The 16,048-nt window shown below is 41.4% G+C and overlaps 1 protein-coding gene across 4 annotated transcripts in view; it reads right to left on the bottom strand.

Annotated features, from left to right (window-relative positions):
• Positions 1–412: 412 nt before the first annotated feature.
• The window catches only part of HS3ST5 (heparan sulfate-glucosamine 3-sulfotransferase 5), a 281,166-nt gene continuing 265,530 nt past the window's right edge, over positions 413–16,048 (bottom strand). For all 4 annotated transcript variants that reach the window (XM_050949821.1, XM_050949819.1, XM_050949822.1 and 1 more), the window contains 2 exons: positions 6,579–6,717; positions 413–2,138 (listed from right to left, as the gene is read on the bottom strand). In XM_050949821.1, the coding sequence (XP_050805778.1) occupies positions 1,208–2,138; positions 6,579–6,685 (1,038 nt within the window). In that variant the 5' untranslated portion in view covers positions 6,686–6,717 and the 3' untranslated portion in view covers positions 413–1,207. The remainder of the gene's footprint in view (positions 2,139–6,578; positions 6,718–16,048) is intronic.

Here is a 16,048-nt window from a genome sequence, read left to right as displayed (position 1 = left end):
GTTTTCTTTGATTTCTTCTAAGCCTGTTTGTCTCTCTGTCATTTCATTTTTTAATGACTGCTTTGCTCTTCTGATATACCTGGTTATAGACATCTTTCACCCTCATGGGCAGCTGCAACTGAATTAATTATTGCAAAGCGTTGTAACTGAACAGCAATAATGTTCTTTGAGGTGTGTATTCTTCAACTCATATATCAGTTTTCTCAACTGTCCAGAAATCAGGTTTACAAGTGCAGGTTTCTCTCTCTCTCTCACAACACACACACACACACACACACACACACACACACACACACACACACACACACACACTCTTTTGCCTCTGGGATCACGCCAATATACATCAGACAGCAGAAGGTGGAAAATAGTTGCACATATAATAATTTTAATCCATTCCATTTTTAAATACCACAATAAATTTAATTTTCACAATAAATTAAATAGCCATATTCAGTTTACAAAATAGAATTACTTAGTGTGAAACCAGTATTTACAAACAATATACACTATATACATGATGTTTCTTTTTATCGACACACAAGCATAGAAGAAAAAATTATTTGATTTTTTTTTTGACACATGATTGACATGCTACAAGTGACACCATGGTCCATACAATAAAACAATAGTGCAAACTCACTACAGGACCTTTGAACCAATGTTGCTTGTACGAGATAGGATATTCTTTTCAAATAATAAGAAAATAGTATTATCCAGTTTCACTGTAACAATTCATCATTGTATTTAAAGTGTCAGTATTCCTTTAGCAAGGTGCATACTTAATATAGCCTGAATGCTATACTTTCCAATATACCCTCCCAGCTACACACAATTGCAAGGTGAATTTGCATGTTCTAAACTAACATTCTGTCTGGGTCTATAGATGTGTCACATAAGAAATTTTATTGAACAAGAGGAACACTGACCCTTTTGCACAGTATCTGAATTTAATCCCCTAAATACTACCTTGTCCTTTATTTGTATAGCTTAAAATGATGCAACTATGTAGAGAGTAAAGTTATGTTAGTTACTACTCTGTAGAAAAATTGATCCCACCTTATATTTGGTCACACACTGCATATGTACACGTATGCATGAAAAAAAGTTAGTTTGATAGTTGTGTCTCTGAAAAGTGCATATTTTTACTCTAGAAGAGACATTGCTGCTTGTCTCCAGGTGCAACACATAGTGTTGTATGAAATTTAGTTTAGGGCCAGTTAAATGTCCTCCCAGTGATCTGGTAAAATTTTTGATTAAAAGGGTGAAAGAATTTGCGCAATTTGGTAATAACAGAGGAATCCACCTCTGGATGAATGCGTCCCTTGCTACCCGCCAGGCACTTGTTAAAGACAATGTTAAATCGCAAGCAGTAAAACCCTCTGGTGGCATTGAAGTATAAATTGTACTGACTTATCCTTGGAGGAAGATTTAGGAACTTCTCCACCAGCTGCAGTTCTGGCAGTGGTTCTGTAATGAGCCGATCTCCATCTACAATATGAAACTGCTCGATTGGAAAGTATTTTAACCATCTCTCCAGATGTTTTGTGTAGATGCTGGTTCTCACTGCCTTATACTTAGTGTTCACTTCGCAGGTATTAGGATCAATAGCCAGCTTCTCAAATTTGTAGTAGGTTTTATTCTTTCTTTCCTTTCCCTCCAGCACCTGAGTGTAATCAGAAATAGCTCTTGTTGTGGGTTCCCTGACAATGATCAGTAATTTGATGGATGAGTTCATTTTATAAATCCTTTCAGGTACCTCCTCTGTGATAAAATATGCAGGGCTTTTCTCAATTGTTATTTGATGAGGGTAAGAAAAAGGCATTTTTTTCCTGTACCATTCAATACCCTTGGCATAGTTCTCGTCATTATCAAAGAAGTGAATTTCTTGAGAAGCTTTGACCACTGCAGGATGGAGGTTCAGCATCTCAAGCAGTGCACGGGTGCCTCCTTTCCTCACCCCAATTATAATGGCCTTAGGGAGCTGCTGAACCAAATTGTGAAGTCGGATTTGCTCTTTAGTGGCATTGCCCTTACGGAACTCATGTAGCAGCCCACGCTTGAACTGCAGAGTTCGGAGTGGGATCTCGTCTTGGCCATGGGGTCGAAATCGACCATCAATGGGACAAATGGGCTGCAGCCTGAAATCAACAAAACAGATGAGATTTTATTTTGTTGTAAACCATAATGAACATATGTTTGCAAATTTTATTTTAATCCACCCTTTATTCAATGGGGCAGACAATCTGTGGCATTTTTAATATTCTTCCAAATTCCTATTCATCAAGCTCTTAATTGATAGCAGCATGTTCACAGCACAAGAAAAACAAGTGGTCTGGGTCATACTAGCACCTGCTTTACAACTAGATATTTGACAGATCTGGGCAATGTGCTTTTAGTAGAAAATCCTGAAACAAACAAACTGATTCCTGATGTGTAGTACTATTTTTGGAAATAATATCTTGTCATTTAAGGTATTTATGCTTTCAAAATGCTATTAATAACCTAAGATACGGAATAATGAGACAATTGTCTGGCTTCCATGCTACAGAATCCATCATAATCCCTGAAAACACTAATGTTCAAATTTGCACATAATATCTATCTATAACTATGTCTACAGATAAGTATTACACAACACCCCCATCCCCCATATTAATAGAGCATTATTAAGGTTGCAAAGTCAAGCACTGAAAAGTTAGAAAATGCCAGAATTAAGTGTGTGCACATTATGATAGTCATTATTTATGTTTATATAATATTTTACACACTGCTAATAATGGTGTGTGTGTGTGTGTGTGTGTGTGTGTGTGTGTGTGTGTGTGTGTGTGTGTCTGTGATTTACTAGGTTTTATTAAAAAGCAAACTGAAAAAGCAGAATTTCCATCATGTGGCATCAAATTGACACCCACGTGGTTCATCTGCAGAATAGGAACCTTTAGAATCATTGCAGAGACTTCTGTCACTTGAAGTAATAGAGGGTCTAATAGCAGTAGTATGTTGTCATCCTCCATGTGGATCAGCACTTGAGGACAAGACAGCACAGTTTGCCAGCAGATTTCACAGATATTTGCTGATATCAGAGGAATAATAAAACTCAGTAATCCTGGGGTCTAGTCCAGCCTCCAGAGGGATATGTGCTTTAATGATCAGACTCTTGTGTTTTTGCCCCAAGCTTGACTTCTTCTGTCCTGTTCCCTCCAGCCTGTTTGTGTACCAGTCTTGTCTCTTTCTCATCCTGGGATCCTTATCTATCCAATCCCAGCCTCTATTCACCAGGGTCCTTGCCTCAGTCCCAGTCCTAGTTTTCCCTTTTGGGCTATCTGTTCAAGTCTCCGTATCTCTCCCAATTAAGTTTGACCCCCTCCACATGCTCAGTCCCCAGCCACCTTGCCCAGCCAGTCTCAGTTCCTCCTCTCTCGTTCTCAGTCTCCCTCACATTCCCTCCCAAGATCTTTGTCCCAGTCTTCCTGCTCCCTGGGTCTTGTTCCAGACTCTTTGGCAAGCCAGTCCCAGTTGTCCCCCACACCCTAGCTCCTTCTCAGATCTGTGTTCTCCCACCACTTCTCTCATTGGCTTCCAGTCCCAGCCTCCCTGTCCAACCAGTCCTAGGCTCTCCTCTACTCCCCCACAACTCCCAACCCCAGCATCCTTGTCCAGTCAGCCCCAGTCCAAGTTTCTCTTTCTCCTCCTGTCTGAGTCTCACTAGACTCCTTCACCCAATCTACTCCTTTCCCACCCCTGGTCCAGCTCTTGTTACCTCTGCATTTGAATAAGATCATAGAATAATAGAAGATTAGGGTTGCAAAAGACCTCAGGAGATCATCTAGTCCATCCTCCTCCGTGCTGCCTGGATGCCAGTAGGTGGGAAGGGGGTGTCATTGAGTGCACAGAAAGGACAGGCTTCCTGATTTCAGGTCTGATGCCTGGCTCCACCATTGCCTGGAGCACCTGGGAGCAGCCATTACAGGGAAAATCCAGTTCTCCCTGCAGCCTAGGCTGGAGCATGCTCAAATCTTCTGTGGAGATGATTCATGAACGGTCTGGTCTGCACAAGCTTGTCTCTCTTGGCTTATATTTACTACTGGGGTAATTCCAAAATATCTTTTTTTAGATGGGGCAACCACAGCTGCACGCAGTATTCAAGGTGTGGGCGTACCATGGATTTATATAGAGGCAATATGATATTTTCTGTCTCATCTATCCCCTTCTTGATGATGCCCAACATTCTGTTCACTTTTTTGACTGCTGCTGCACTCTGAGTGGATGATTTCAGAGAACTATCCACAATGATTCCAAGATCTCTTCCTTGTGTGGTAACAGCTAATTTAGACACCATCATTGTATATGTATAGTTAGATTATGTTTTCCAATGTGCATTACTTTGCATTTATCAACATTAAATTTCATCTGCCATTTTGTTGCCCAGTCACCCAGTTTTGTGAGATCCTTCTTTTGTAGCTCTTCGCAGTCTGCCTGGGACTTAACTATCTCGAGTAGTTTTGCATCATCTGCAAATTTTGCCACCTCATTGTTTACCCTTTTCCAGATCATTTATGAATATGTTAAATAGGACTGGGCCCAGTACAGGTCCTTAGGGGACACCACTATTTACCTCTCTTCATTCTGAAAACTGACCATTTATTCCTACCCTTTGTTTCCTATCTTTTAACCAGTTACCAATCCACTAGAGAACCATCCCTCTTATCCCATGACTGCTTATTTTGCTTAAGAGCCTTTGGAGAGGGACCTTGTCAAAGGCTTTCTGAAAATCTAATTATGCTATATCCACTGGATCTCCTTTGTCCACATACTTGTTGACCCCCTCAAAGAATTCTAGTAGATTGGTGAGGCATGATTTCCCTTTAGAAAAACCATGTTGACTATTTCCCAACAAATTATGTTCACCTATGTGTCTGACAATTTTGTTCTTTACGATAGTTTCAACCAATTTGACCAGTACTGAAGTGAGGCTTACTGGCCTTTAGCTGCCAGGTCACGTCGGGAGCCCTTTTTAAAAATTGGCATCACATTAGCTATCCTCCAGTCATTTGGTACAGAAGCTGATATAAATGGTAGGTTACAGATGACAGTTAGTAGTCCTGAAATTTCCCAGTTGAGTTCCTTCAGAACTCTTGGGTGAATACCATCAGGTCCTGGAGACTTATTACTGTTTAGATTATCAATTTGTTTCAAAACCTCCTCTAATGATACCTCAATTTGGGACAGTTCCTCAGATCTGTCACCCAGAAAGAATGGCTCCGGTTTGTTAATTACATTTCATGCCCCAGGGCATAAAATAAACTCCTGAAGTAGTCAAGAAGGAATTTTTACCCCACCTACAGACTCACATAATTGGCTATCTATAGTTTTAACCTCTTCTGAAGCATCAAGCATTGGTCACAGCTGAAGACAAGATACCAGCTTAGGGGTCTGATCCTGTGAGGCACTGAGTCCACCTGACAGCACTGAATGCCTTCCTCAATAGTGGGACTGAAGTGAATGGAAGAGGAAGGGACCTAATCACCTTGGAAGGCATCAACACCACATAGGGATGTGGCCCAGATTAGCCAGTAGTCTGTTTTGATATTGCAGTTCCCATGTTGCTCCCATGCAGTTTTACATGCTCTAGCTATTTTGAATAGAAGCATGTCACAGTTTTACACTTCGGCCATATTTCCCCAGGGTAAGGGGTGAGCAGGGTCATTGGCATAGACGTGTACACAACCCCAGTCTGTTCAGACCTAGGCCTTACCCACAGGAAACCCCAAGCTCTGTTTTCAGTCATGTTTCCAAAGCTGGCATATATCAAAGCAATCTCACGTTGTTCTTAGGTCTCAAAGACATTATCAGCTGTTAAGGATAGGTCTGTTATATCCCAAATAGTTTCTCAAGAGTGTGCCTGGTCAAGAGTGCCAAATACTCTCTAAATTCCTCTCTGTAAATTTTCCACTGCTCTCAAAGAAATCACTTGCAGACACAACGTCCTTGTCTGGTGCATTCAGCTCCAGAACATCATGGCTAATTAACATAGTTAAAATTCTCAAACCCTGCAGCAATCTTTCACGTGCAATAAGATTCAAAACTCGATAAGCAACTCTGCAGGCTCATACATAATTTTAACTACCACTGTCGCACATTAATTGCTTTTCTGTAAATTTAGAAAAGAAGATACATAAATACATCATAACTGTTTTGCTGAGACTAGAGGTCAACGCACAGATGCACACATACAAAAATGAGCTGCTGTAATGACATTTGTACTGTATGCTGCTTTATTCCTCCTCTGAAAACAAGCACCAATGCACACAGAATACAAATAGACAGAAAGAAATACTTTGACTTGGACAAGCAGCACCTCTCTCCCTTTTCCCATTCTCTCCCCACAAAAAGGACGAAGAAATAATGAAAATCAATATTAAGGTGGATAGTCTTTCTATACATCAGTAAGGAAAAAAAAACAACCTGGAGATCTATACATTTTAAGCAAAAGAGGAGAAAAAATCCCCAGTTATAATTAATAAATCCAGATCCATTTATAATTAAGACTGTGACTTATGCCTGATTGTTTAATTACTTACCTATCCAAGCTCCCAACTCTGGCAACTAGATATAGGAGACTTCCAATAGCAAGGCTGCCTAGCACAAAGAGCTTCTGTCTCAGCAACGCCTGCTGTTTGAATAGCATGGCCCTCCATCAATCTTCAGGACTTCTTCAGTCTGCAGGGACCAGAACACATAAACCACTCATCAGCAAGTGGCAATACACTGGCTAATGTTTATTAACAGGCAGGCAATCAATTCTTACAAGTGATTAAGCCTCACTTGCAAAAATCTTTTCAAGCGGCATTGGTATTAGATAAAACTTGTTTATTTTGCTCTTTTTCTGCCACTCATATTAAAGCCAAGCAACATATCTAGGAAGTGGAACTTGCTATTTAAGAGCCAATTTAACTATGTCCACCATTACTCGGAGAGGCAGTGTCCAGTGGCTAGAACCTGGGGATTGGGAGTAGGGGCGTCTCCAGGCACCGGCGCAGCAAGCACGTGCCTGGAGCGGCAAGCCGTGGGGGGTGGCATGTCAGTCGCCATGAGGGTGGCAGTCATGCAGCCTTTGGCGGCGTTTCTGTGGGAGGCCCGCCAGTCCCGCGGTTTCAGTGACGAATCGGCAGCGGGTACGCTGAAGGTGCGGAACTGGCAGATCACCCGCAGAAACACTGCCAAATCAGCTTGACCAGAGGACCGCCCACAGGCATGCCACCAAAGGCCACCTGACTGCCATGCTTGGAGCGGCAAAAAACATAGAGCCGCCCCGATTGGGAGTCAGGAAAGCAAGTCACTTCTTCTCCCTCTGTATCTTGTTTCCCTTCCCTCTCCTTGCCTGTCTCGTCTGTTTAGCTGGTAAAACCTTTGGTGGCACAGACTGTCTTTCATTAAGTGTCTGTACATAGCCTATTATAATAGGAACCTGATCCTGATTGAAGTGTCTACTGGTATATCTGCACAGCTTGTGGCAACCAGCCTCCCAACCTGGGCTGACAGACTTGGGGCAGCAAGGTTTGCACTACCACTCTTAAAATAGACAGCGCTTTGAAGTTTTGGGTCAGGCTGGAGCTCGGGCTTTGAATGCTAGGGAAGGGGGTGGGCTTCAAGCCCCAACCTCTAGCCCAAGCAGTATGTTCAAAGTACTGCCTATAGAGCTATACTTAGTGTGCTGGAGCAAGTCCCGCTGCCCCGAGTCTGTCAGCCCAGGCTGGGCGGTTCGCTGACGTGGGCTTTGTAGATATACCTTAAGGTGCTTCTGTAATGCTAATAAATAATAATAATAATAATAATAATAATGTCTGGTAAAGATATAGGAGCAGATCATGGCTCCAAGCCTTCATTTAGCCTGTAGTACTGAATTCTTTCTTATTTATATGACAGGAGCCCCACAATAATAGTCCTAAGATCATGGTTGTATAGTGCTAGGCCCGGCACAAACACAGAGTAAGAGCGAGTCCCTGCCCTGAAGAGTTTACAAAGGAAGTATTATTGTTCTCTTAGGGAAAAAAGAGATGGGGAATGACAGTACAGAGAGAGTCACTGATTTGCCCAAGGTCACAGAAGAAATCTATAGCACAGATGGGAATTGAACTTAAGTTTGAATTGCTGCCTAGTGTTGTAACCACAAAACCATCTTTCCTCTTTCCTTTTTTTTTATTATTATATTTTTTCCTAGCCTTTCAAAGTTAAACACAAAAATGCTCCCAAAATAATGAATTTTAGATTTTAAGCAGTGCAGACAATCCATAGCTGGAGCTTAATATGTGAACAATTTAAAAATGAGGAAAAAATATACAGATACTACATCTGGTAGATTCATTATTACTAATTACTACTTTAATTAAATTCCTTTAATAAGGAATAGGTGAGGGGCAAGAAATAATGATGATAATGAGAGCAAATTTCCATAGGTTTACAGTCTTAAATCCTACCCTGCTGCTTTCTGTAGATAAAAGAAAGGTTTCAGTATTACAGTAATTGGTTCTGAATTTCAGCTCTCAAGAAACATACACAATCCTCTCCATGTGAGAATAAAACATAGTCCAAATGTCCTCCCTTGTCTAGCCACTTGGATCCCAATGGATTAGTCATGTTAAGTCATATCTGCAGGCCTTTCCGTGATTATGGAGTTATGCAGGACATAGGGAAATTAAATCACAGATAACTTGGCTCCTGAACATAGATTCCATAGGGTCTCATTCTCTCAGTAATCATATTGTCCTTAACACACACATCTATCTATCAATTTCTTTAAAATGTTCATACCAGTTTTGTGTGTTTGTGCAAGAGAGAGTTATAGAGGAAACAGTTGCATCCATTACCAACCAGGATGAAATATAATGGCAGCTTACGTATTTACATTTCACACATACATGCCATTCCCATTCCACCACTTATGAATTACTCATAACGTTTGCAAACATATTCATTTGGGGTGAACTTCTTTCAGCTCAGAGGTGATTTATTTTTAAAGTTTTCATGAAAATTTGTCCAGCCAGTTTTGAGTTTTGTATGTATTAAAACAAAAATCACACTTTCTCCATATATTTCTATCAGAAATGTGGTGCATGCCTATCTAAAGAGTAGAACGAGTTTTGCTCATACTTGATTTGTTTTTTTGCAAATCTCCTTGAGACCAAAGGAACCAGCCAAATTTGAAGGAAATTGGTTCAGGAGTTTTGAAGTTACAAGAGCTGACCTTTTTTGCGCACAAGTAACAGTTTCGTCTTTTATGTTTCTTTGCTCAATCGGCAGCTTAGAAACTTGCAGGAGGAGGACAGAACACAAGCATAACAGTCTTTGTTATTAGGTTTTTCTGCTCAGTGTACTGTAGCTTTGAATGTTAGGAGCACTGTGAAGAAATCAGGCATAATATAAATTTTCAAAAACATTGAAGGCCAAATTAATTCCTGCTGTAATTCCCTTGACATCAGTAGAGTTAGAGCAGAGAACATTTGCCCCTTGAAGCCCTAAAATCCCGCTTCTAGCAATGCCTGAAAATGCTAATTCACATGACACCATCAGAACTCCAATTTAGTTTTAAAAATCATTTCAAAGTGATTTCCTTCCTCTGAATGGTATACTGCTGTCTAATCTTTGTCTGCCTTTTGGCTCACAAATTCATTTGAACAGGAAGCACGTCTTTATTTATTTATTTTTTTAATAGCGTGAAGACCATTGTTGGTATGGAAAACAGAATGAATAATTAATTTATAAACCTCGTCTTGTAAGTATATCAGGAAGCCCTGGATAGTGATGGTGATGAAAGCACTTGTAGCCCCTTGAAGCTCAGAGGCATAGACCTAGAAACCCAAGATTCTATTCTCCCTCTGCTGGTGACTAGTTCAGCAGTATGTTAGCACTTTCTGAGCCTGATTCAAAGCCTACTGATGCTGACTTGAATGCAGTGAGTTTTGGATTAGGCTTCTAAAACCCTCTCCATAAAATTACAGTTACACTTGAAAAAAGTACTTGGAAGTAGTTAAATAAATACCACCACCAATGGAACAAGGTTTAGAGAAGTAATTTCTTGACATTTGAAATGACTGCATCTTGGAATAACTAGTTGTAAAGCATATAAAAGTTATTTGTAGTCCTATGCCACAGAGGAATGGGTTCAAGAATTAGTTATAATTAAACCACTAAGTAATACCAACCAAAATACAACAGAGGTAAAAAATCCTTCAGACAGGAATGTTACAAAAACTTAATATAGCAGCACTTAACTTTTGAAAGTGAAGACATTAAAACCCTCAGATTCCATGGAAGCTGTGTAGTCTCTAAAAGTATGCACACCCTCAACTAAAAAGAAAACAGGAAGATAAGAAAGGAGATATGGCAAAGTGGAAAGACACAAGAGGCTATTTGAACCAAACAAGTGTCTTTCAGAATTTGTTATTGGAAGCTACAGAAAGAAGCATCAGTTGTGACAATTAAAATATAAATTAGCACAGCTCAGCAGGATCTTGAAGAGTAATCAACCGATGTCATAAAAACAACTAACAATAAGTGGGTTAAATATATCAGAAGCAGGAAACCTGCAAGAAAAGTGGCTGTTCCCCCAGGAAGTGAAGGGAACAAATAAGAACTTTGTAGAGAACTTAAATGATTTTTCTACATCAGTCTTTATCACAGAAGATGTTGGGGAAATACCTTTATAATCAAAGCCCTCCCTGTCCATGTCCACCTGAAGGAGCACTCTCCCGTTGTGACCACAAAATCCCATGACAGCTACATTACAATGAGAGAATGGAACTATTTACAACTAGGAGAATGAATGTAGCAGACCGAATTGTCCCAGCAACTGGACCATGAGTGGGGAACTTCCTATCACAAGAGAGAACCTTAACAGTTTCAGACCTAAATGCAAATCCCATTGCTGCAGATTAGCCTTTCTCAATAATTTTGAGGAAATTAAAATCCAAGCAAACTGCTCCTGCCTATTGGGAATGGAAGAGAGAGATTTTGTGTTTAGTATTTAAAATCTTGTGAGGTCTTAAATATTATGTTGATGGCACAGTGTAAGGCCTTAGATAAAACTGAGCTCAAGAATTTGTGCCAAAGGCAAATTTGAACACCACAAAATTATACTTACAGACCAAGCCCTTACCCTTCTATATGATATTATTGCATATATTCATATAGGCTATTATAGTATAGACATACCCATATATTTAGTTAGATATGCAGAGAGATGGATTTAATCACAATGAAATAAGCAAAGGCACTCACTGGATTTTCATGAAACAGTCATGACACACATAAAAAGTGGTATAAAATTTCAAAATATGTAATGAAAAAACATCAGCATTTTTCATGATGAAAGAAGGAAAGAAATTTAACTATTATTGTTAAAAAGGATTTCTTTGTATCAAATTTATAAATTAGCTAAAACAGATTTTTTGCACACCAGCAGGGGTCATCTGTTGACCAATAAATATCTGCCTACATATATTACAGAGACAAGATGGGTGAGGTAATATCCTGGGACCAACATGGCTATATTACAGACAGATCTTTGAATCTATTGATAGTTTAAAATGTGGTTAATAAGAAATGGAACAAAGTCCTTAATACCTTTTTCTCTCTCCTTTCACTTTCTGTGTTCTTTTAATTATAAAGACACACAGGTCCGCGAGTTGTTCACTGTGAGTAAAATTCATACACCTCAGGTAGATTAGTTTTGTGGGAGGAGCTATATGGTAGCCGGAAAGGGAAGGAATCCTCTCCCCCCATAAGTGCACTTGCTGTAGAACAGTTTTTGATTCCCTTCATTGCCTGGGTTGGAATAATGGCTGCAACCCCTCCTATATGAGCGTGTGTGGTCCCTGGATGCACATAATGGCAGACACACTAGCTATGGCCTGCCCCTCCCTTGGCCTACTCTAAACACCCACTTTGTGCTGAGTGACTGGTAAGCAGACCTAGTATGGAATCAAGCTGAACAGCAAGTGTAGCATTCTCCTTGCACCCATTCCACAGCTGCCCATGTCTGAGCAATTAAACTACAGCAATATTACTGAAGCTGGTGAATTGTATTAACAGAGAACTACTACACATATGAGTAGTAACAGTATTTTTCATCAAAGGGCAGTTGATAAGAACATCAGAACGGCCATACTGGGTCAGAACAATAGTCCATCTAGCCCAGTATCTTGTCTTTTGACAGTGGCCAGATGCATCAGAGGGAATGAACAGAATAGGACAATTATTGAGTGATCCATCCCCTGTTGTCCACTCCCATCTTCTGGCAGTCAGAGGTTTAGGGACACCCAGAGCATGGGGTTGCATCCCTGACTATCTTGGCTAATAGTCATTGATGGACCTAGCCTCCATGAACATCATTCATCAATATATTAGAAGGAGCGATGTAAGCAAGACATGAAAAATATTTTTTCCACTCTACTCAGCACCTATAAGGCCTCAGCTGGAGTAAACCTCACGCTGTCTTTGCAACCTAATCTCAAACCTTTTTTACACTGGGCTTTCTACACTGGCATAGCTACAGTAATGTAGCTGCGCTGCTGAGAAACCCTGTTGTAGATGTACTGCAACAGTATAAAAAGTGACTTGCACCGGTGGGGCTTTACCCCAGTTTTTAAACCAAGGTAAGCCACATTGGTGCAAACCACTTTTTTGGAGCAGTGCAGCACATATACCAATGGGGGTTTGCATTGGTGCAGTTATACCAGCGTAGCTGCCCTGTGCAAAAACCCAGCGCAGGCAAGTCTTTACCATGCTCTTCTTGAAATCTTATTCTTCCTTGGCTTGACTCTGCCCTCTCCTGGCTCTCCTCTTACCTCTCTAATTGCGCCTTCAGTATGTCCTTTGGAGGATCCTCCTCATACTCCTTCAGCTTTCTGTAGGAGTTCCCCTTCTCTTCCTTGATTTCCTTCTGTTCTTCCTCTTATCTTTATTCTTTACACCTTATCTTTGGGTAATCTCAACCACAATCACAAATTTAACTATTATCTATATGCTGATGACTCACAGATCTACCTCTGTACTCCAGACCTGTGTCCTCTCCAAACTAAGATCTCAGTCTGTCTCTCTGACATCTCCTCATGGATGTCTAGCCATCAGCTCAAACTCAACATTGGTAAAACAGAGCTCTTAATCTCACCCCACCTCGCCTGCTTCCTTGACTACTATGGACACCACCACCATGCTGTCTGTCACTCAGACCCATAACCCGTAAGCTTCATCTTCAACTTGGACCTCCATCTAGGCTCTCTCTTATCTAGGCTATGTTTAAATCTTGCTGTTCCTTTCTACATAACATCGCTAAGACATAGCCTTTCCTACCCAGATCCAGAGAGCTAAAACTCTCATCCATGCTCTCATCATCTCGCATCTCAATTACTACAGCATCCTGTTCTCTGGCCTTGACAAATGCAATCTTGCATCTCATACCCACTTAGAATGCTGCTGCAAAGATTCTACTAGCCCATCGTTTCGACCATGTCACCCCTCCTTGCATTGCCCCCTTCTCTATGTTATCAAACATAAAGTTCTTGTCTTCTTTTTCAAGGCTCTTCCTGGCCTATCTCCATCCAGCCTATCATCTCTCATTCACTCATTCAAGATGTCAACACTTGCTTCCCGTTTACCAATGATGCCGGCCTCCGTTGTCCACTTGTTAAATTTTCAAACAAGAATCTTTGTGATTTCTTCCATGCTGCCCCTCACACTTGAAAGGAGCTATCTGTATGCACCTGCAAATCTACGTCGTTATCCACCTTCAAATCTCTCCTTCAAACTGTCTTTTGCTGTGATGCCTACAAAAAAGTTGACAGTGGCTAGGCTGCTGCTGTGCTGACACCACCACCTATCCCGCTGACCAATGTTGTCTCACTGCTTCCTTGTGTTCCCCCATCTGTCTGTATCCATCTGTTGTCTCATGTCTTATATTTAGATTGTAAGTTCTTTGGGGGCAGGGACCATTTGTTTGTTCTGTGTCTATCCTGCACTTAGTATAATGGGGTCCTGATCTAGGGTGACCAGACAGCAAATGTGAAAAATCGGGACAGGGGTGGGGAGTAATAGGAGCCTATATAAGAAAAAGACCCAAAAATCGGGACTGTCCCTATAAAATCGGAACATCTGGTCACCCTATCCTGATCTATGACTGGGGCTCCAAGGCACTACAATGACGAGGAAGTGACCTCTTTTTTTGTCAACACAAACCAGTAAATACTTCTGCTCAGTCAAGGTGGATTTGAAGTGTGGAATCAGCTTTAAACTGCACATAATCTTTCAGTATGACCCAACAGGACTCCACTGGCCATCACATACAGTCCCCAGCTAAAACCCCTCCAATGCATCATCAGGGATCTACAACCCATCCGGGACAATGATCCCACACTTTCACAGGCCTTGAGTGGCAGGCCAGTCCTCGCCCACAGACAACCTGCCAACCTGAAGCATATTCTCACCAGTAACTGCACACCGCACCATAGTAACTCTAGCTCAGGAACCAATCCATGCAACAAACCTCGATGCCAACTCTGCCCACATATCTACACCAGCAACACCATCACAGGACCTAACCAGATCAGCCACACCATCACCGGTTCATTCACCTGCACGTCCACCAATGTAATATACGCCATCATATGCCAGCAATGCCCCTCTGCTATGTACATTGGCCAAACTGGACAGCCTCTACGGAAAAGGATAAATGGACACAAATCAGATATTAGGAATGGCAATATACAAAAACCTATAGGAGCACACTTCAACCTCTGTGGCCACACAATAGCAGATCTTAAGGTGGCCATCCTGCAGCAAAAAAACTTCAGGACTAGACTTCAAAGACTTCATCTGCAAATTTGATACCATCAGCTCAGGATTAAACAAAGACTGTGAATGGCTTGCCAACTACAAAACCAGTTTTTCCTCCCTTGGTTTTCACACCTCAGCTGCTAGAAGAGGGCCTCATCCTCCCTGATTGAACTAACCTTGTTATCTCTAGCCTGCTTCTTGCTTGCATATATATACCTGCCCCTGAAAATTTCCACTACATGCATCTGACAAAGTGGGTATTCACCCACGAAATCTCATGCTCCAAAACATCTGTCAGTCTATAAGGTGCCACAGGACTCTTTGCTGCTTTTACAGATCCAGACTAACACGACTACCCCTCTGATACTTGACACCAGTGGGTGGGAGGCACTTGGGGGGGAGGGAGAGCACCTACTATTTTTTTCCCGTGGGTGCTCCAGCCCTAGAGTACCCATGAAGTTGGCACCTATGGAGAAGACCTCTTAAGAGCGCTATTTGAAACTTAAAGATGTGTGACATTCTGTGGTGTATAAGCTCTGAAAGCCAGGAACACACTTATACACTGGGCCAGACTGTTCAAGTGACAGCTCTCAGGCCCCATGCAAAAGGAAAACAATGGGTGGGTGGAGAGGAGGAGCTCATCTCTGCAGCTTGGTGTTACGGAACTGCATGGTGCCCGAGAGCTCTTACAAAAGATCTCTCTGTTCCCTGAGCAGTACTCCGTCCCATTCTTGAGCCATTTGTCCTTCTCCCATTGCGGTCGAGCAAACTGCCAAAGTTATTACAGCCTTGGGGCTTTATCATCTCTCTTACACGGCCCCAGCTTGGAGGAGAGACAGATGTGTTCCTGCATCCATGTTAAATTAAAAAGTGAACAAACCTCTTGGCAAGAGAGGCCAGAAGGGGTAATTTCTTCTGCTCCTGATCAACTGTAGTAGTGGGACCCACACATAAAAAACCATTAGGGGATATACCCCCATTGGAAGAAAGCATCCTTCTCCTGTCATCAGCATGTGACACCTTTAAATTAGCTGGACCTGATTAGTCTCTCACACCAGCTTTATACTGATTTCAATGGCGTTACTCCCAATTGATGCTGGTGGAATTAGGAGAATTGCTAGCTTGTGACACAACTTGATTTACACAGTGATTTGTTATATTTAATTTCTTCAGCTTGATTTAGTTCCTTCATCCTCTTTCCTGCTGACAGTTGCCACTGTGG

This window comes from Gopherus flavomarginatus, chromosome 4, assembly GCF_025201925.1.
Source record: "Gopherus flavomarginatus isolate rGopFla2 chromosome 4, rGopFla2.mat.asm, whole genome shotgun sequence".
In the NCBI taxonomy this organism is placed as follows: Eukaryota; Metazoa; Chordata; order Testudines; family Testudinidae; genus Gopherus; species Gopherus flavomarginatus.
This window is presented reverse-complemented; position numbering and strand designations above follow the sequence as displayed.